This window comes from Leptonotus elevatus, chromosome 21, assembly GCF_054856555.1.
Source record: "Leptonotus elevatus isolate MCC_2025b chromosome 21, RoL_Lele_1.0, whole genome shotgun sequence".
NCBI lineage: Eukaryota > Metazoa > Chordata > Actinopteri > Syngnathiformes > Syngnathidae > Leptonotus > Leptonotus elevatus.
The window spans coordinates 14083824-14105994 of record NC_141259.1 but is presented as its reverse complement, the minus strand read 5'-3'; the positions used below and the strand labels follow the sequence as shown (position 1 = coordinate 14105994).

At 39.6% G+C, this 22171-nt stretch overlaps 2 protein-coding genes across 7 annotated transcripts; both read left to right on the top strand.

The window, feature by feature from the left end:
• The first annotated feature begins 643 nt into the window (after nucleotides 1-643).
• On the top strand, nucleotides 644-10994 carry otulina (OTU deubiquitinase with linear linkage specificity a). Of its 5 annotated transcripts, none has more exons than XM_086066629.1 (6): nucleotides 644-843; nucleotides 1761-1829; nucleotides 1938-2044; nucleotides 3396-3563; nucleotides 9197-9318; nucleotides 9650-10994. In XM_086066629.1, exons 2-6 carry the CDS (start codon nucleotides 1827-1829, stop codon nucleotides 10054-10056), a joined length of 807 nt encoding a protein of 268 aa, XP_085922755.1. In that variant the 5' UTR covers nucleotides 644-843; nucleotides 1761-1826; the 3' UTR covers nucleotides 10057-10994. The 5 variants fall into 5 exon arrangements, with proteins under 5 accessions (XP_085922755.1, XP_085922756.1, XP_085922754.1 ...); XM_086066630.1 differs by having other exon boundaries at nucleotides 1761-1869; XM_086066628.1 differs by having other exon boundaries at nucleotides 1761-2044.
• A 224-nt stretch (nucleotides 10995-11218) lies between these two features.
• LOC147156050 (uncharacterized) lies at nucleotides 11219-21278 on the top strand. 2 transcript variants are annotated; one of them, XM_086066092.1, is made up of 11 exons: nucleotides 11219-11423; nucleotides 12190-12432; nucleotides 13597-14046; nucleotides 14989-15165; nucleotides 15307-15453; nucleotides 16547-16629; nucleotides 16873-16970; nucleotides 17753-17905; nucleotides 18021-18125; nucleotides 19054-19323; nucleotides 20655-21278. In XM_086066092.1, exons 2-11 carry the CDS (start codon nucleotides 12275-12277, stop codon nucleotides 20895-20897), a joined length of 1884 nt encoding a protein of 627 aa, XP_085922218.1. In that variant the 5' UTR covers nucleotides 11219-11423; nucleotides 12190-12274; the 3' UTR covers nucleotides 20898-21278. The 2 variants fall into 2 exon arrangements, with proteins under 2 accessions (XP_085922218.1, XP_085922217.1); XM_086066091.1 differs by lacking the exon at nucleotides 11219-11423 and adding an exon at nucleotides 11478-12034.
• Nucleotides 21279-22171: the final 893 nt, after the last annotated feature.

Genomic DNA, 22171 nt, shown 5'->3' with positions numbered 1-22171 from the left:
TTTAATATTGTGTGACGATTTGTTCATCGTGACCTGATATTAAAATGAGCAATTAAAATATTAATTTTAATATGAATCATTAGTCACTATAGAGGTGTCATTGTGCTGACTAATTAGCATGTCCGCCTCCCAGTGCAGGGGTCGTGAGTAAGGATCCCGGATCTGGCCTTCCTTGGTGGAGTTATAGCACGTGAGCACAATATTCAAATTATATGAATTAATATTAACTTTATCTTTCAGCTGTCAAACGATTATTATCATTTTTAATTAGATTAATCACATCTTGGAATGTCTTCCTATATTTACAGTTATGAGGACCACTGCACACTCTCATCCTCTTTTTCTAACCAGTTAATTACTTGCATAATTTAAAATGGGGAGAGAGAAAAATTACCCCAGTAGTTTGACTAGAACAAATATTCTGAATGTCATACGCAAACATTTATTCACCAATACTCGTAATATAATTAATTGACAAAACATTTAGTAACACATTAATTTATTTAATTCCATATTTAATTAATAATCAAATGAAACATTTCATTTGTTTAACCACTTAATGGCGTATCCATGTATTGAATTTTGGCCCTTTTGTTTCTCCGTACGTCGTACTTCCGTTTACGCCCATCCCTCACTGCTCCAATTAAGACGCCCGTTTAGAGCTCAGCAAACAAAGCCAAGGTGAAGACTGACACTAATTGCTACAGTTTTCTACTTGCATCCGCCATCTGCACACGTTACTGCACTCCGACCATCAAGATGGATCGTTTTCAAAGACAAACGGCAATTTACCGTGATAGCCATCAAATGTGCGAGGAGCGTTAGGACAATGCTCAAGCTCAGGTAAGTAGCATTTTTTCCTGAGTTAGTCTCGATGGGAACTTCGGTATAGGCCCGTCGCTGATCTTCAACCATCTTGCGGTCACTGAGCACCGACTGGAGCAGGTTCTCGTCGGTCGAATCGTCACGATCCTGGTCGGTACCGAGCGACGGTTCTTATCAGTCCATATATTTTAGCAGTGTGGCGCCATCGAATGGTCGCGGCAACACCAAAACGAATACAAATGATTTAAAAACAAACAAAAGTCTCTCTGAAAACTAATTAAAACGAATTACATTAAACAAAAACAAACTGAAATCAAAACTTACTATAATGAAAATTCTACAAGTATGATCACCCTGAACCAGTAGCATCCTTGGCGGAGGTCATCATCATCATCATGACGACCATATTAGGTGACGTTTGTTAAATGCGAGGCCTCCGGCTTGTCATCATAAGAATCTTCTAAAGCACTTTGCGCCGCGACCACCATAAATAATTGAATGGAACAAGTTCACGCCGCCGTGCCGGGATGCGAAGCTAGGTATGGGGGGGGGGGGGGGGGGGGGTTCAATAAAATATGCTAAGTGGCAGCAAAAGAACACCAGCCGGGGAGAGATAAATTATCTACGCCCTAATGCGAAGTAATGTTGCCAAATGAGGCGTGGCGGGGATGGATTACGGATTCACGAAGATCCCCTCCCGATTATGTCAAAGTGATGTTGGTGGGGGGGCAAGAAGCATCGCAGGAGGCATGTGAAGCCACGAGTATTTAGTGCTTATCAACACAAATGTATGAAAATGAAAACACACATCCATCTTTCTTCCCTCGTTTCCCAATTGTGGAATTTTTATCCACACGTCATCGAAACGTTAGTCTGCATTCACGTACGCACCTCATCTAATGGAAATATTCATTCTACTTTTCTTTTTTTTCCAGATGAGGGCGGGCCCGTCGGCGGGACCTGGATTTGCCATCTCTTTTCAAAAGTAGCGGTTGAAAAAAATGGTTTGACTAAACTTTCCAAACGACATGAACACGACATATCGTACGTCTGATAAGATAAATAAGATGTGTTTTCTGACTGGTAAGAAATTGCATTTGTGCGCTCGTCAGACCCCGGGCGAGGCGGACGGCTTCAACATGGAAAACGTTTGCAAAGATTCGCCGCCAGTCGCTGGGCCTGACTCAGATGGAGGTGAACCAGGTCCTCGGCGCCATCGGTAGGTGGGGGGGGGGGGGGGCTTCAGCCAGTCCACCATCAGCAGGTGAGCAGCGCCTCGTCCCAAATGGGAACTTTTAAAAATGTCAGACGTCGGATAAAATGTGCAACGCCGCGCACGCGCACACGCCTCCTCCTCGTCATGTCAAACAGTCCCAGCATGCAATATTAACAAGCCGACATTATTGAAATATTTACAACATACATTAAAAGCCGTTAGCTTGGAAAATCAGCACGCGCGTGTGCGTGTCGAGCTGATGTTTGAGGGCGTTGGCTCTTTTGGTTTGCAAGGGAGGAGGAGGAATTGACGGATGCCCCGCCCCTCACTAATTGGATTGAATCATTAGCCAAATGTTGTCTCAAAAGTCACAATTTCCTTTCTAAGATGTCGTCATAATCTTGACGCCAGCTTTTTTTTCAATTCTCCACTTTGATCTTCTTGCGGTAAAAAAATCCCATTTTTTGAAAGGGTTTGCTATCATAACAAAAACAAACTAAAAATAGGACATTTTGTTGTTGTTTTACTTCTTCTTACTCCCTTTCAACATGTTGACTGTGCTGAAATAAGTTTTTTTCCTTCACTTTTATTTTTTTAATTGATTAGCTATGTTCTATAGCACTTTTTCTGACCGTTTTCTGAAGTTTGAGTACTCTTGAGTTGATGCTGATACCAAGTACTGATACCACTAGTAATTTTGATAGATAAAATTTCCCCCCAAAAACAATTACAGTTTATTTTAAAGAAAGACCTATGTATCATATTTTTTTGTTGTTGTAAAATTGCAGGAAATGAATGGGCAATTTTCTCTTTTTCTTATTTTTAATTTCTGGTCCCTGGACATAAAAACGGCCGCAAACAGGAAGTACTGATACCTGGAAATAAGAATCAGCTACTCGCCTGTCCCTATTTTGTATAAATATCTCTCTTAAAGGCGCTCAATCAATTTAAATAAATAAATAAAAAATGCTTAAGAAAAAAAAATCTGAAATTTCAGGACACACAATATTTTTTTTAACCTTTTGAAAGCAAGTCTCACAAGTAGTCGCTCACTCGCCTCCTCGGTGGAGTTTAAAAGTGTTATGCTTGGTGTGTGTGTGTGTTGAGACAAGCAGACGTTGAAGGCCCTTTTAGGAAGAGTGCTGCGTTCAGGGTCACTTGTTCTTCCCTGCGCTCGTCCATCCCCAAAAAGCTTGTGCGCTCTCTGGTGACTCTTCAAATGTATTCTCGTCCTCCCCGACATTGTCCACTCTAAATAACACCGAGTGCTTGTGTGTGTAAAATCAAATTTAAAAAAAAAAAAGCCAACCAATGTCTAGACTGAGGAGCAACAACGGTCGTCTTTGTGATGTAGTACCAAGACTGACCTGCGAGGGGCAGAACGCTGTCACAGGGTGAAGAAGAAGGAAGCGCTGAAGCAGAAGAAGAAGATGGGAAGAGAACGTTTTTGGCAGCACACGATCGTTTTTGCATTTTTTTTCCACCCGCAGACGCACACAGAAGTCAAAAGCAACTTTCCTCAGTAAGTAGCACTTTTGTTGTTGTTGTTGTTGTTGTTGTGGGTTTGGGTTTTTTTATTTCTTAAGAATAAAAAGCAAAAAAAAAGCTCAAAGCTAATGTGACTGGGAAAGTGATATTCACATGCTAATGTTTAGCATTAATACTTGCAGTTTTACAAGCCTAAGTAACTTATCTTAAATGGGAAAAAAATTTGTATTGACTTGTGTTTTGTATTATCTGTTATATACTATATATATATATACGCAAATGTTTGAGTAAGTTATACAAATATTGAAGACCTTTCTAAGTCACAGCTCACCAGAAAAAGTTTTCAATAACAGGCATCGTAAATAATTCTTCCAAGAAGAAGAAAAAAAAAACATCTTTTATGAGCTGCACACAAGAAGTGTTTAGTGAAAGCCGAATTCAAGTGACCTCCGCATCTTGAAATCGCCTCGGGCGAATAAAAGCATCTCACCCTATAGGAAGGGCTTTTTAATGACAAGTGGAAAGATGATTGGGGGGGTCAGTGCTGATGCTTGGCCTCTCGTCGACGAACCCGCAAACAAGCAGAAGCCGAAGAGGAAATAAAGCAGGAAAGCGAAGGGAGCCTTTTGAAAGCAAACTCCAAAGTTTGACACGTTGTTGCCTCTCCTGTCCGCCGTCGTGACGCCTTTGAAGACGAGAGGTGGAAACCAGTAAATAATAAAATAATCCTAATACAAAAAAAAAAAAAAAAAAAAGCAGACCGAGCAGATACATTATTAATAATAAGACGGATGCTTTTTGGTCTTTGAGGACGATTTCAATTCTGCTGCCAGACGTGTTGTGATGTTTTTCTTTTTTGTTTGCCTTGTTAATTGTGCCGAGCGATGAAGATCGACACGTTCGTTCGTCTGCGCGCTTGCTGAAGTCGAAAAACAGTCCAACAAATGAAAAAAAACAATTTTTATCTTGATCATATGTTTACAAATGTTTTAGTTAACACCCACGCCCCGTACCCTAACCAACGGATGTTTTTGTTTTTCTTTTCGGCGCCATTTTAAACCCCATCTATGTTGCGTCCGGACCGTGGGTGGCCATTTTCACATTTTAAAAATGCGATGCTACGTTACAACCCGAAAATCAAATATACTTTACACCAAATTTAGCTCATGCTAAATGCTATCTTGCTTGACAGTGCAACGGCGCTTAGAATCAGGAAGTGCGTGCAGATCGAGTTTCTGTCGGACGAAAAACACGCGCGTGAGGATGAGAAAGCAAACCTGAATTTGGACGTAAATTAAATTTAACACTTAAAATTATCTTTTAATTCATGGGTTTATCAGATGAATCGCTACGACAACTGTGTGATTGACGTATAGCAAAAACACCAGCCTCGTGCTAGCTAGTGCTAAGCTAGCATCCAGGTTCGCAAACTTCCTCCTCGCTTGTTGCTAGCGCGGCGTTAGCCGGCCAAGTGTGAATTGTTAGCCAGTTACAACTCCCGTTGCTAAAAAAAAATGAGAGAAGAAGAAAGAAAGTATATATTTGACAAAATATTGACACATTAAATTGTGTTTGCTGACGTTTTCCGCGAGCTTCCTTCCACTCCTGACTTGACGCTGGAAGGGGAAAAGCAGCTTTTTTAAAGTGTTTACATGTGAAGCGTTTGAACTTTTAGCGTACGCGCAAGTTCCAGCGTCACGTTCCAGAGGGCGCCATCGTCCACTTGAGTTTGTGTACTTGAAACACTTGAAAAGTTGCATTTGATGTAAACACGGCAACAATCGACGCGGCAAGTCGTCCTCGAGAGGCTCTTGGAAATGTCGCCTTGCGGAGGACGAGTGCGCGGCCTGCTGATATTTCAAAACATCATAGAAAAAAACAAATGAAGATGTCCTTATGTCATGTTTTTTTCAGATTTCTATGGCATTGTTCTTGGAAATCATGACACTTTTGTTTTTTTGTCGTAAATGTTATCTGATTAATTTGACTTTGTCCAATTGTGGGTTTTTTTCTGACATTTTACAAATTAGTACATTTTATTCAAACGTTTACTTTTTCATTGTAGACATATTTAGACTTGTGCTATAATTGTTATGACTTTTTTTCTTGCAATTTTGCCATTTTATGGTAAAATTGAAAAAAAAAATTATCAATTGAAGACGACTTTTTCCTGAGTATTCCGATTTACATCTTGTAAATGTTGTTCGATGAACCCCAGTTTTTTTCTTCGGTAAATGAGAACAAAAGAAGGCTTTTCACTTCTTCCCAGTTTTTCCACTCCCTTGAAATCCAAGCGCCTCGGACGTGTCGAAATGGAAGATTTTAGCGCAGCCCGGCCGCACGACTGCGCGAGATAATCACCAACACGTCCGCCTTTGGAATAAATTCCTACGGATGGATTACGTTTTCGATTCGTCGGCGCGCAGATGCGATCCAGATCGCGTTTACGCGAAATCATAGCGTTTGCTCCTTTTGGGCGGTTTCTTCGTCAAGGTCGAGACGTCGTCCGCCGCGGTCAGACGTGCGCACGATTAGCGTCCGCCGGGTTGGCCGTGCATGTGATTCCCTCCGGGGTTGATTAGCGTCAAGTGACGGCGGGAGTGCGGGCTGTTTGCAGGTCGACGACTTAATGGTCTCACTTGAGTGATCACTTGATGGCGGATATGTACAGTATGGAACAAACGTACTGTACACTCCATTTAACTGTCTTATTATGGAGCACTTAAGGGATGAACATGTCTTGTGTTTTCCGTCCATCCTTTTTTTCTGAAGCAGCGAGTGTGAAAGTGTGGCAGGGGTGCAGTCGTCCCTCGATGTGTTTGACCCCCAAGTGGGCAAAAATAAGACCTGCACCTCACATGACTATATCGGTAAGTTTCATGAATGATAACATATGCTGTATTTAAATCTGGAATATTACTGTACACTTTAAAAAAAAGAGAACTGATGAACCAACTTAAGTTTGAAAAGAGAATTGTTGACCATCAAAACAGCCGTTTATAGAGAGAGTTGGGCCAACTTTGTTTCGGGAGGGTAACAAGATGGCGTCCGTATGTCATGTGGCCAGCAGTTGACCATTTGGACGCCATCTTGTTACCATGCCAAAGCCGAGTTGGCCCAACTCTCTCTATATATACGGCTCTGCCTCAAAAGTGGCGTGGGCTCCCTCTAGTGGTCTTAGGCGAGTGCAGTTGTTTACGTTAGCATTTAAAACGGATGCTTTTCAAACATTTGCGTAGATTTTTTTTTTTTATCTTATATGTGCAATACACTTGCAAACAATTGTTTAAATAATTTTAATGTGATATTGAACTTTTTTTTTTCTGGTGCAGCAGGAGTTAAGAGGCACACTGAGCAGAAAATATTAACTCGATTCAATGTTGCTTTGTAAAAAGTAAAATCACGTTGTTATGGTGACGCGTTCTGTCCTTTGTTCCCTTTTTGCGATCTCAAGATGCCGCCCCTCTTCAAAGTGACCAACGCGGGGGGGGGGGGGGGGGGTCGAGATTCGGTTCGAGACGTCCTCCGTAATGATGGCTGCACCTGCGTGGCCCCAAGACTTTATAAAAAAAAACCGAGCTCGAGCACATATGTAAGCATGTGGTGTAACCTCCCAATCTATCCGTCAAGAGGAGGAAGAGGAAGAGGAGCTCCCAAGGTGCTCTGCTGGCTCCATTGTGCTACCGGCCTGTCATCTTAAATTAGGGACTACAGGCTCGGCCAGCGTGAGGGAAAGAAAAAAAAATCAATACTTGATGGAAGATTGCTCCCCGGAAAATCTGTTTTGATTGTGAGGATTAATTCTGGGGCAAAATGACACGCCAATTGGCAGCCAAAATGAACACGCTGGGAAATTGGAGGGAAATGCAGCAGTAGGAGAGAAAAGTTTTTTTTGTGCTGCGGGGTGTCGATCGTTGATTGAGGGAAGGAGACCATTTGGGATTGGTTAGGTACGCTACGAGTGCCACTCGTTGTACGTGGGCTCCCTCTTGTGGCGCACAAAAGAATTGCTGAATGAAATGTTCTGACTGGATGTTACAGTGGCTTCAACTTTAATTGAGTGGGCTCCCTCTTGTGGCGCACAAAAGAATTGCTGAATGAAATGTTCTGACTGGATGTTACAGTGGCTTCAACTTTAATTGTATTCTTGTTAACCCACTATCGTTCATTTCGATTCTATTTAATTTGAGGTACAATGCAATCATATTGCATTTTTTGCTTTCAAACTTTTATTTAGATAACATTTTTAGAGACAGTATGTGCAATATATTTGAAGGAAATCATGGTTTAATAACAGTCCCCCCCACCCTATTTTTTTAAATCCAGTGTTCACGAAAGAGGAAAAACACTGCTCTGCAACCCACTGAGGTTTTTTTTCCCCACACACAAGGTTGAAATGCATTATTGATGCCCCCAATAATCCGTTTGGTGGTCATGACTTGTTGAAAGGGAAAACAGGAAGCTGTGAAGACGGCGATAAATTAAACATCTGCGCTTGTTTGATGGCAGTAATAACAACAACAAAACACTTCATTGAGAACAGGACACGACAGCATGTTTCTTTCTGCCCTCACATAGATGAGAAATGATGCTCACTTTGGAGTATTTTAGGATTTTGCTCAATCTTTCTGAGAGCTCTGAATGCCGCGATGCTCTCGCGCCTCCTGCAGGATTTCTTTCTGCATTACAGCTTGAGGCATTTTAATGACGTACTGGTTGCGTTGACGCAGTTTGTCCTGTAAACGGCGGTGTTGCCAAACAGGCGCTGGCGATTGTGCCGTAGAAGAAGAACCATCTTCCTGGGACTGGGCTGCGTCACAACAACATCAGCGGCAGGTTTGCGTTTTGTTTCCGAGTTTACAACAATGTCGTGGTTAAAACTAGCTGCGTCAAATGGGATGGACGACGTTTTTGAAGAGAACGCGGACGAACGTGACATTTCAGCCAAAGAATGGGCGCTCAACATGAAGAGAAGAACCAGGGTAGAACACTTTTGCATCACTACATTGCAACATGTGTATGGATAATCGGAGCGTCCAACTGTACTGTCGTATCCTATCAAAGTATAGAATATATTCATTTATTTTTTTATTCATTCTCTGTAGATAGGCAACACGTTGTTTTTTTCAATTAAAAATGTATATAACTTTTTTTTGTATCCACATTATTATTATTTTTTAATGGTTGTGTCTGATGAATGGAGTTGAATTCTATTTTTTTCAGAGTCAAAAGTCATTGATGCTGATGTTTTGGCGTTGTATTATATTTCAGGGGTTAGCAACTTTTTTTGAAACGGTTCTTGGGTCCCCCGACTGATTATTGGGAAGGGCTACCAGTTTGGTACACACTCGCTGAAATGACAAATTTGCTCATATTACCTACCTACAATTATTAATGTGAAGACATTAATATTAAGCTTTTTTTTTCAGCAGTGGACTACTCAATGAACGATGTCTTTGATTAAACAAAATGTTTTATTAAGGAAGACCAACAAAATCATTTAAAAAAACCAGCTGACTGTTGTTTTTGTCATCATTTACACAAAAAGTGGCAGTTTCTGAATTATGTGCATAGATTAAAAAAAAAAATTATGTTCATTGGGGTGCATCCTCCACTAATTCATATATTTGGACCCCCCCCCACCCCCCATGTCTAATTGTCGATCAGGACGGTTATGTGGACGGCGCTGACATCGGCGAGGACGCAGCCCTCGAGGTGGGCTTCAAAGAGGGCTTCCGGGAAGGAGCAGCCAAGACTCTGGCCGTCGGCCGACTTCGAGGGATTGTATGGTAACGTTAAGAGCAACACATGTAGATTAATGATGGAACAACACTCACAGGCATGTCATCTTTATCCTCTCGGGCATTTTACTGAGTCACAGTAGTAGTAGAAGTAGGTATTCTTCATTTGTGTGACTGTTGTATACTGCCCCCTAATGGCTAATGTGGGAAGTACAATATAGACTGCTATTTGTCTTTATTAAATAAAATTTAAAAACTGGGGTGCTGCTAGAACATATTAATGGAGAAGGATGATTTGAGATACAAGTATCTATCCATCTCTCTAATCCTTCCCTTAAAATACTTTTTTGTTTTTTTTATGTGGCTGCCTTCAGCGCAGTCGGCAGCTGGTACCAGGTGGAGCACCGCGGCCAGCCCTTCCCCGCCTGCGTCACAAATCTTCTCCAGCGCGTTTCGCAGCACGAGGATTCCATCGTGAAGGAAATCATGAAGGCCATGGAGGAGATCCCTCCCAGCGCAGACGACCTGGCGGAGAGCCTGGAGGATCTCGGGGTGGCGCCCCCTGTGGGCTGCCCAGAGAGCGACTGTTGCATGGACACGGATTCCCCTCCGCATTGTCAGACGTCGTCGCGTTCGGCGCGCGGCGCCAACGGCGACGCTCGTTCCTCGTCTTGCGCCCGTGGAGCAATCTTCAGCCAGCTGCTGCAGAGTTGCAGGGACATCGTGGCGGAGCTCGGGCTGCCTCTCGGGCTGTTGGAGCACATCAATGAGCTAGAAAAGATTTAACGGACATCTTCTATATATGCCAGAAATATTGGGATGCTTCAACTGCAGACTTTGGGTTTGAATTTGAGGGGATTGATTGATATCTAAAAAAGGCGAACGTCGCGATAGGAGGGACAACAGTTTGCATATCGCCGACATCATGCAGAATCCTCATACTTCCGAAATAATAGTAATTTCGGGCTCCGGGTGGCGATGCAGGTTGGCGTGGGTTCGCTTCCCCGCCTGGGAGACCATTTTTGTTTGTGTGAGTGTATAAAAAAAAAAAAATTCGATTTATTTACACATACTTGAACAAAACATCAAATATGAAAAATGAAATACTCTTAAGTAACATTTTTGATTAAATTGTAATTAAAAATGTTATGAAACTATTTCTTTAAATGTTTTTTATTCATGAAAATAAATGAAATGTTATTCATTACACACAGAATAATACTTTTTTGGCCAGTTCCAACCTAATTTCTATATTTAAAAAAAAATATGTCACGTAATATTTAAAAAATGCAAGTATAATTAAAATGTGTATTTTTTTAATGTGTTTGTATTTAATTTAACTTATTAAATGTTATTCATCGCACTTGGAAAAATACTTTTCAGAAGGCCAAGTTCTTACCGAATCTGTCTTAATCATTGATTTTTGTATGTCGTATTTTGGAACACAGCTACGCTTGTCGCATCCGTGATGACGTCACCCGCTTCAATCTGGAGGCGTGACCCCACCGCCCTTTCATTAAAAAAAATTCTGGAAAGATGTGTCTCGTTTTATTATCATTCGAAACCTTTGTTTTTAGTTTTTTAAATGAAAACCAAACAACACATTAATACTATATTGAAATATATCAACAAGAAAGCGATGAGAACTGTGGCTTAATGCTTTTTTAAATGTTTTTATTTAAATATCCCCCCTATTTGTTTGTTTTTTCTGTATTAATAACGTGTTTGTGTAGTGTTCAAATTTTTTTGTGTATTCTGTTTGAAATTGTTTAATAAAGTTATATGAGAAAACCCCCCACCGCCCTTTGTTTACATATTAATGCTACTCGCACAAAGCCACTTGACAGATGTTCTGCGTCCTACCGCACAGCCCCCTTTTTATTTTATGTGACTTTTTTCTTCTTTCCTTTTTTTTTTTTTAAACAGTAAAATGTTCCGGCGCACCACCGCAGACTCGCACCAGCGCGTCGCTGTTGTTCATAAAGCAACCGCGTCGAGTCTGCGAGCTAGCGGCGTGTTTGTCTGGTTGAAGTTTCCCCAAAATGCTAGCCGGCTAATTATCGTCATTTCGGCTCAGCGAAAGCGAAAGCAGCTCCTGCGTTTCATGGCCGCGCCAGACTGTCAACTTTGGACGCTTTCCGCAGTGTCTTTAGGTAATCCACGTCCTTTTCAATCTCTGATGTGTTTTTTTTTTTGCGTCGTCGTTGCGTGTCAGAACGTGTTGTTGCGCGGGTCATGTCACTCGTGTGTCTTACATTTATTATCATCTGTGTTGTTAAATGTCGAATGTGCGTCGTATATGTGTTGCTAAAGGAGTCGGCATCAATCCGCGATGATTTTTGTAAATACTGCAAAACCCCAGCGGAGAGTCACTTAACCAAAACGTTAGGTACACTGTGGAGGTATCTGTGCCATCAGATGCTCAATTTGAATTATTAACACTGCATTTTACCGTCGAAGTATTCAATGTACACTTTTAAAATTCTATATTCAAATGCTAGTTCAGCAGCAAAACGTCACTTCCGGGTCATTCGGTAAAGCCAGGACAAAGCAATCGATGTCGCAGTCATCCAACTTCAGCCGCGGTCACCTGCAAGTGACGTTTTGCTGCTGCTAAATATCGATTTTTTTTTTCCAATGCTCTATTATGATAATTATTTTTGTATTTTTTTTTAACCAATTGTCATATTTTACATGAATGAGAAAATAGGTTCACCGCCACTGATCTACTCACGCACAAAAAAATGATTGAGTCGCGTATTGGGTGAGCAAATTGTTTATTGTTGTTGTGGCTTCTGCACTGAATATTTTATACTGAAACGTGTTCACCATTTTTGCTTCTTTTTTTTTTTTTCTTTTTTTTTGGAGGATGAAGAAGCAGCCACTTTGTGCGATAACCCCGTCACATTGTTATTTTAGACATGAGCATCCCGATCCAGCGGCCTTGGTAGGACCCGAGGCGACGCCGTCGGGCCCCCGCGTGCGTGTCGGGGGGGGCACTCCAATGGGGGCCTGCTGCTGTCGCCCAAAGAGTCCCTGTGGCAGTTTAGAGGAGCGAAGCGGTTTGCTGAAAGATGACACCCAGGCCGCTGCGCCCACCGGCCACTTGGTGGCGATGACGGCAAGTGTGGAGGGCACGTGTGGCCCGCAAGGAGACATAAGGTGAGACTTGAGCAATTTTCTTGAACGATTTGAGTGGTTGGGATGTTAAATCTTCGATGAGATTTGACGCGGCCCGAAAAATGACAAAAGTAAACATGACATGTAGAACAACTAAGCACACATTTTCATCAAGGCTTAAACAAAAAAAAAAATCACGACACTAAATCTCAAATAGTTAATTTCCTTAAGTGGATGTTCAAAATGGACGCCGACTCGCGATGAGACGTGAGGTCTTTTATTACAAATAATAAAGGAAACAAAATATGATTTTGATGCAATTAACAAAGCATAATGCAGCGTAGTTATCGACAAAGTCTTTATTTTAACATTATAGCATTTTTTAACATGTTATATTTATTATTAAAATTATGGATTTAGATTTTTCAGTTGAAAATTATAATTATAAAACTACGTGAATTTTTTAAAACTCATTCACTTCCATTGACGGCTATAGACGTCAAAAATTCATTTGAACTATTTCTATTACTTAAAAAAAAAAAAAAAAATTGTTAACAAGAGTATAAAAACCTAGAAATTATTTTTTGGTACATTTAGAACAGATATAAAATTTGTGATTAATCGTGAGTTAACTAGTGAAGTCATGCGATTAATTCTGATTTTAATCGCCTGATGCCCCTAATTTTAAATAATCTTTTCTTTAAAAAACATTTTAAAAAAAAATTAATAATCTTTTTCTTTTCTTTTTAAAGAAAATGTTATTAAAAATGAAGGGCTCACAATTTTTTATCGTAATTAATCGCATGACTTCACTAGTTAACTCATGATTAATCACACATTTTATATCTGTTCTAATACAATAAAAACAATCTAGGCTTTCATACTCTTGTTAACTAAAGTGAGAAAAAATGTAAACTAATAAAATTTGGTAAAATGAATTGTTGACGTCTATAGCCGTCAATGGCAGTGAATGAGTTAAAAGTCAGAGATCTCAACAAAAATAATTTGGGATTTTTATTTGATGTATTTTTTTTATTCTACTGGTATTGGCAAACAACCCAAAAATATACCACTTGCTATCATTTGAGCTTTTGTTATCATAATTAATTAATTATTGTAAGAATTATTTACAATTAGAGCCATCTTTAATGAACATAAATGTCCGTATTTAGTATTTTTGTCTTCTTTTTTTTTTTTGCCACCCAGGAAGATGACCGACACGGTGACATTAAAAACTGAAAACGCGGACGACACGCAGTTAACGCTCCTTCCCCAATTTGACCCGTCCGAGACGATTGTTGCGCGGGAAAACGGATCCTTACTGAGGGAAGACGCGCCAGAAGAAAACGCCGGCATGGAAAAAAGTCTGGAGCGAAAAGGATCATCTGACCTCCCGCGGGAAGTGAACCTCCAACGGGAAGGTGGCGACCGGCGTCCGGCCTCACCTGCGCAGGTTGAAATCCAAGATGGCGGCCCAGAAGAAGCGCAAATGTCCGTTGGTGACGACGACGTGTCGGACGTTTATCGCCGTGACGACGAGGGGGGCGACGTGGGCTCCAAAGTGGCGAATGGCTGCACGCCGGTGACGGCGCTTTGTTGGAACGATGAAGACGAGGAGGCCGAAACGTGTCGGGAGAAAACGTCCGAGTCCAGCTGGTGAGTCATGTGACAGCGCAATATGGTCAACATACTAACCCTTGTCATTGTTACCTCCACCAAGGAAGTTTACATCATCTTGGTACTGAACGACGTAACTTTTATTCATACTTGGGATGCATCGATATCGGGTATCGGGGCCGATAATGTACGTCTCGTGTATGTAGTCCTTTAATTTAGTGCCCCCTAGTGTTGAGGCTGAGACACTACACGATTGAAATGTTTTGCGTTATATTTAAGCGAAAATAAATGTTACAAGTTCATCTAAGAAGTGTTTTTTATAATAGATGAAACATATGCCACATTTTGAGCAGGTTCTAACAGCAATATAATTTAGGGACAATTGTTTTTTTTTAATTATTATTACCACTGCGATAAAAATTATCTGTAACAAAGAAAGTATTATTCAGTCCCCCCAAAAATACATTTAATAAATGTCACTTTGTTTTAATGACAAAAATGCAAAGAAAAACAATTTAACGAAATGTAATATTGATTAAAATTGTGTTTATAGTATGCAAAACAAGTCATTTAGCTTTCATTAAAAATGGAAAATCCCCTTTTATGTGTTTTTTTATTTTTTTTGCAGGTTAAAAAAAATGCTCCAAAAACAATTTGACTACATGGTTAGATTTTAACATTTTATTGCATTTTCCATATTGTCGTACCTTACTTGTCATTAGAATAACAAATGGAAATGACGGTAAAATTGAACTAAAAGTCATTTGTGAGCAATTAAAATAAAAAAGTTAGTGCAGATATGTGTACGTTTTATTGAATAATAAATTAAACAGTAATGTTGATTTTATCTGTCAAGTGTCATCGGGTCAATTTGTACTTGATCTAGAAGCATACGAGCCAAAAACAATATCCTTTATGATTTAATGGTTTATTTTATTTTATTTAAAAAAAAATCGGATTTGTTTTCTGTCTGCGTTGTAGCTCAGTGAACGAGAACTCGGAAGACGGCGAGTGTTCCTCGTTGACGTCCGGCCAGGACGATACGGGCCACGAAACGTCTGCGGAGGCCGCAGAAGCGAAGCCGGGCGGCGACGAGAGACGGCCGGCGCACTCGAACCACCCGGAGACGCCAACGGCCGCGCCCGAAGTGGCCAGCGGGTCAGCGCGGGTTCAAACATGACTCCTCGTGTTGTGTTACTTCTCCCCGTGACCACAAGGAGGCAGATTTGGTCATGATTGATGTCCTCCTGACTTGATTATAGCCTGCAGCCAGGCTGTAAAAATGTTTGCTCTCTGCAGCCCGACTGAAAAGCAGCAGGAAAACCCGGAGCCGCACGCCGGAGAGGATCGAGGCCGAGGGGATGAGGAGAAGATGGAGGACGTGGAGGTTAACCGGCAAACTGAAGAAAGTGAAGTCAGACCCGCTGGAGGCAGTTTGAGGAGCAGGTGTGCTTCAAAAAGTTTGTTTTCCTGATGCGGCAAAATGCACGGGTGCGGTCAGGAAAAAAAAATCCACAATCTCTTCTTTAGTTTTGCTTTGACAGTCGCACCATGTTATTATGGTTCAACGTGGGGCCTCGCAAGCCAATATGGGCTTTTGTGCTGAATCACTTTGTGTACAGCAGTCTTAATAACACCTTTTAGTCAAAATATCCCAAGAAATCAAGCGCATTTTATATACCGCATTACCGTTAAAAATAATTGAACGCAATTTTACATGGGGAGGCAGATATTCACTCACTGCAGCTCTGCTTACCAAACGCAAAACCACCATTGGCTACTTTTACATTATGCCTTGCATATCATCGCTGCTATGTGAAAAACACTTATGTCCATTATTTTTATTTATTTTTTATTTTTACATTTGTGGGATGTCTGCATTCAGTTTCATCACTCAAATGTAAAAAAAATTAAAATGGGGAAAAAAATGCTATGTGAAAAACACTTACGTTCATTTTCTCCCCCCTTATTTTTAAATTTTTGGGATGTCTGCATTTTATTTAATTCCAAAATCGTAAAAAAATACATTAAAAAAACTGTTCATGTCCATCCCCCCATTTTTACGTTTTTATTTTTACGTTTTTGGGATGTCTGCATTCAATTTAATCGCCAAAAACGTTTTTAAAAAAATGCTGGTTTGTGAAAAACACTTTTGTCCATTTTTTTCCTTATTTTATTTTATTTTTTTAGATATTTGTGGGATGTCTGCATTCAGTTTCATCACTAAAATGTAAACATTTTAAAATGGGAAAAAAATGCTATGTGAAAAACACTTGCGTTCATTTTCTCCCCCCCTTATTTTTTAATTTTTGGGATGTCTGCATTTAATTTAATCCCAAAAATGTAAAAAAAAAAAAAAAAAACTGGTAATGTGACAAAAAATTATGTCAATTTTTTTCTCCATTTAAAAAAAAATAATAATAATTTTTTGGGACGTCTGCATTCAGTTTCATCCCAAAAACGTAAACCTACATCGCAGTGCCGATATGTATTTATAAAAGAGACTTCATGCTTATTTTTTTTCCTGTGTCATTCCCAGTGACGAAGATCTATACGGAGAAGAAGAGGAGCTGCCCTCGTCTCCCGCTGACGCACGAGCGGCGCCAGCGGAGAGCAACGCACGTGAGTTCGTCCGTGGACGACGTTGCTGCCTTCAAATCAATCCGATTCCAATTCCCCAGTTGGTGGCCCAAAAAAAAAAAAAGGAAATGCTATTTGAAAATATCTTTCTAAAATGAACAGACTTCTCGTTCAGGCACGGGAGGCCATTTTTGATTTTGATGCCCCGCCCGTCCGCCGTCACGCACGTCGGGCGCGATCGATTGTACCCGACGACGTCGTCACGTCACACTTGTTGTTCCTCAGCGGAGGCCAGATGCAGTTTGGGCCCGGCGGTGGACATTTTGTCTTACAGCCGACGAGAATGGCGCGGGAACACGGCCAAAAGTGCTCTCATTCGAAAGGTGGGCGGATTGTTTGCCTGCACACTCCAGTTGCTCCCTTTTTATGGGAATGGAAAAAAGTCATAAATGCAACAAAACACAATGGAATGCAACATAACATAACATAGAAGGAACAATGCTAAAAAATACGCACAAGTTTCCGTACATAGGAAAATATAGAATGTATCTTTTTTTATGTGTGTACACTTCAGTAATGAAATTTATCATTTTATATTTATTTTTGAGACAAAATGTGTGTATGTGTCTTTCTGCAGCCTGTTTTTTTTTTTTTTACTTATGTGCAAATTAAGATTTGAAAAAGTAAATTACCACATAAAATGTACGTTTACACGGTAATATTTCATTTGATTCGTCTCAAACGAGCACAAGTATAAAATGTGCAATACTGAAGAGAAAAAAAAATTACGATTATTTTAGATTTCATACGAGATGACATTAAAAGGAAATGAGACATTTAGAAATCTATTCACTATAAACAGTGATAAAGCATATTAGTTACAAATATAAACTAAAATACATTTATTTTAAATAAAATTTAAAACATCGATGTAGTCACTTTTTATATTCAACTTAACGATATATAATCTACCATAATTATAATAATATAAATAATAGTAATCAAGCTTACTTGAATAAATTTTGTGTGAAATTGTATAGCTTTAAAAAATGATTTTTAAATTTTGCCGGAAAAATTTAACATCAATTTCAAATAAAAGAAGACAAAAAGTGTGTAAATGTGGTCGCCTCCTGGTTGTCATCGACTTCCTGTTGACCTCCTGCAGGGTTACGAGGAGCTGTCGCAGCACTTTGCGGCCGTGCGTCAGGTTCGGGGGGACAACTACTGCGCCCTGCGGGCCACCTTGTTTCAGGTGCTGTCTCAGGCTTCTCAGGTGCCCGCGTGGCTGCAGGATGACGACGACCGCGACGTTGCCGCGGTAACCGTCCGCCTCCCGTCGCCCGCTTACGTGAACTCTCAACTTGCTTGTTTTGGTCTTCCGTCACAAAAGAAGGTGAAAATGAAAGTGTTTTGTTTTCTTGGAACTTTGTCAGGATCTGTCGGAGCTGACGGGTCAGTGGGCGTTTCCGGGCGAGGCTGAAACGCAACCCGACGTCACCCAGCGGCTTCAGAACTCTCTGGAGATCCTCCGAAATAAGGTTCACAAAGATTGACTGTTGCCTGCACCAGAGGCGATTATGATCACGGCCGTTTGATTGTCAGTCATGTGGAGGGCCAAAAAACGGACACAGTTAAAAATAAATGAATAAAAAACGGATTTAAAAATATATATATGATTAATATAAATGGAAATAAAAACAACAAAATGTATAACTTCATAAATAAATAAAAGTAAAAGTATAATAATAGTAATAAATACAAATATAAATGTGGAAATACAAAATAAATATAATGAAATATCAACCAATAAATAAAAATGCTCTGCTCTCACATTTATTTATTTCATGCTGCAGATGCTCTGTCAGTTTTATTCAGAGCGTTTTTTATTTATTGATTGATATTTAATTCTATTTATATATTTTTGTATTTACTTCCACATTTATTTTTTAATCTCGTTTTTATTTTTGTTTTTTTATTTATTTATCTTTGGATATATATATATATTTATTTATTTTGGATATATATATATATATATATATATATTTTTTTTTTTAGATATATATATATATATATTTTTTTTTTTTTTGGATATATATACATATTTATTTTGGAGATATATATATATATTTATTTATTTATTTTGGGGAGAAAAAAAAAATATATATATATATACACAAAAATAAATAAATAAAATGAAAATACAAAAATCAGTTTTTCACTTTTATTAATTTAAAATGTCCGTTTTGGCCCTCCATATTAGCAACATGACGCTCCTCTCGCTGTGACTTGGGTTTCATTCATTCATCTTCCATCATTGATGCCTTTTCTTGTCATGTCCATGCATTATTTGACAAAATAACATTTATGCGCCATGCAGCTATTCTTGTTGATTCATATATTTATTTATTTACTCCCTACGCTGCGGCTCAGGTTTTACCAGCGTGCTGTCTTCTTGTTTCCTCGCAGTGGCGCGCGGCGGCGCACTGCCCGTCAGCCGCCGAGCGCCGCCAACTGTGCGCCGCCGCCTTCGGGGGAGGCGAGGAGGAGGCGGCCATGCTGGAGGCGCTCAAGCTGCTGATGCTGCGCCGCGCCGCCCGGCTGCACGCCGACATGTGCGGCGGCGGCGACGTGCCGCTCTTCTGTTGGCTGTTGTTTGCCCGCGATTCCTCCGACTGCCCGCGCGCATTCCTCGCCAACCATCTGAGCCGCGTGGGCGTCAGCGCCGGACTGGAGCAGGTGAGCGCCGCTACGTCGAATATTAACAGTGTCGATTTTTTTTAATGCAAAAGTGGATTTGCTTGCTTCAGTTAAAGGGATGCTTGACTCATTGAGACATTTTCAGCAGTATAAATATATGTAATATTTTTATTTTTTAAATAGTTTGTTTTAATGGACTTGAGTCTGTCAATAAAGATATTCATTCAATATTTTGTCTATAACTAATGTGGTAACTTCATTATTTTTTTATGTACAATTAATACTTTTTAAAACACATTTAAAAAAAATCATTTTATTTTTTTATTTATGTATTTTTTTTAATTGTTTTTTGTTTTTTTTAAAACACATTTTCCACCTTTCGACTGAAGGTGACATCACTTGTGCTCTGGAAACAGGTAACGACCAATCATGGCTCAGTGTGCTAAAGTCACATGACCAAACACTGAAAACAAGTAAACAGTGATTGGTTGTGACCTGTTACCTTTAATTCATGTACAATAAAAGAAAAAATTGTGAGTTTTAATAATAACAAAAATGACAGCCAAGAAAATATGAAAATCAGGAAAACGTGAAGACAAAAATTAACAATATTTTTTTTTTTTAAATCAAATCGTCACCCTTGTAAAATAATTGCCCAAGTCATTTTTTTTTGTTTCCTGAAAAATCAGAAAAATTACTTATGCGATTATTTTAAGGCGTTGAAAGTTTTAATTTAATTAATTAATTGTGGAAATAAATAATAAAAAAAAAAAGTAAAATACTAATAAAGAATTGAAATTTTAATAATTAAGTGTATAGTATGTACATATAATACATTAAAAATATTTAAATATTTATAGTAAAGTTTAATAAATTCAGATGCGATGCAAATACAGGTACAAAATTATCAAATTTATGATCAATACATTTAGTAGATTTAATTAAAAAAATTATAAATATAATTTGTATTTGTAATGTGGATGGTGCAAACTTTTTTTTTTTCAGTCTGATACCAATACGAATATTCAATTATTGAATAACCAAGAACTAAATGTCATGAATACTTTTGACACACAAAATGCCTCCCCATAAAATCAATGTCGATCATTTGAAAGAAAACCTATATATCTCCCATTATAGCATTTTCCTTGATATATTTTTATTTCTAGTTCCTGATAAGATGACGCGCCTGAAGTGACTCACACTTTGTGAATCACTCAAGTATGATAATTAAATGTCAAAGGTGTGTGACTCGACTCCATCTTGCCACACGTCTATAAGCGGCTCTTTGTGTTTTTATGCGGTTACTAAAAGGTTTTCGTTTTTTTTTTTGCTTTTAATTGATTTTTAATTGTCCTGGCATGCGTCAGGTGGAGATGTGTCTGCTGGGCGACGCCCTGCGCTGCACCCTGCAGGTGTACCGCCTGTACATGGTTGACGGCGAGGAATTCGTGGCCTACTACCCCGACGAGCACAAGGACGACTGGCCCCGCGTCAGCCTCGTCACCGAGGACGACCGCCACTACAACGTGCCCGTCGCTTGCATGGATCGTGAGGAAACGGAGGAGGAGGAAGCGGCGGCGGCGGCGGCGGCGGCGGCCGAGGCCGACTGAGGAGTTCTCCTCCCATGCAAACCCCAAAAACCTCAGGTCCTTCTCCATTCATTTTTTTTCCTTCCCTACACTGGAACGGTGGCTCTTTTTTTTTTTTTGGTTGATCTCATTAATTTATTATTTTAATCCAGACTGCTGTGGAACGATGAAATCAGGTGCTCGCGTGACATGAGCGCGGGTTTTTTTTTTAATTTTGTCTCGTGAGCGAGTGTTGTGCATAACGCGTTGCCTTTTCCCAAGCCAGAGAGGAGGGGGGGGGGGCGCGTGCCACCAGCCGCCAAAGGCCCGCGTGCTCCTCCCTGTTGCCTTACAAGTCAAATGCACAAGAGTGAATGAATGTGGCCTCTCGCTCCATCAATAAAACAAAAAGCACAAGAATCACTTGGCCTCCGCGTCCGTCCGTCAATTCCTTCACAAGTGCGCAAACGGCTGAGGACTAACGATTGGTCGCCAGGTGAGGCGTAACGGTAGGAAAAGGTGATAAGGTCGATTTACGTAAGGGGCTTTGCTCGTGGGAGTGGCAAGAGTACTTATGTAACTTACTAAGCTCGTTTAAAAAAAAAAGAATATCTAAAAATACGTCAGATGAAAAATGCAAAAAGATAAAAAACTCAAGTGTTAAAAAAAATGGAGGGGAAAATAGAAATGAGGAAAAAATGCAAAAACATTCAAACAAATAATAAATATGGTTTAAATTATTTTTTATATATATATATAATAAATACTGGAAACTATATTAAAACCTAGAAATTATAAATAAATAAAAAACACTGATAAACATTTACTTTCTTCTACGAAAAATGGGTGGTCCCATAAATAAACAAAAAAGTACCCAACAATATGAAAAACCAACGATAATGGGGGGAATTTTTTGAAAAAGATCTGAATATGCAAATCTGCGAGTGCTGAACTGTCCGTGTACGGGGATTTAACTGTATATTAAAATAAGAGGACAAATTCAGGAAATATTTTGGGAAAAAATAAATTATGGAAAAATATTCATAACAAATTTAAAACCTAAAATATTAATACAAGAAAATTGCAGAAAAAAATGAAGTATGTGGGAGGGGAATCAAGAATGGAGAAATTAGAAGAAAATCCAAAGGAACAATATTTTTATCACCCAAACTGCCATCTGTGGCGTCTGTTGTCCTCTTCTGTCTTTCCTCTTCAGTTTGCGTCGTCTTCCTGCATTTTTTTTTTTTTTTTTTTACAAAAATAGCAACCCGATAATCCTGCTGTCGAACGCTAACTACAATATTAACAATAACTTA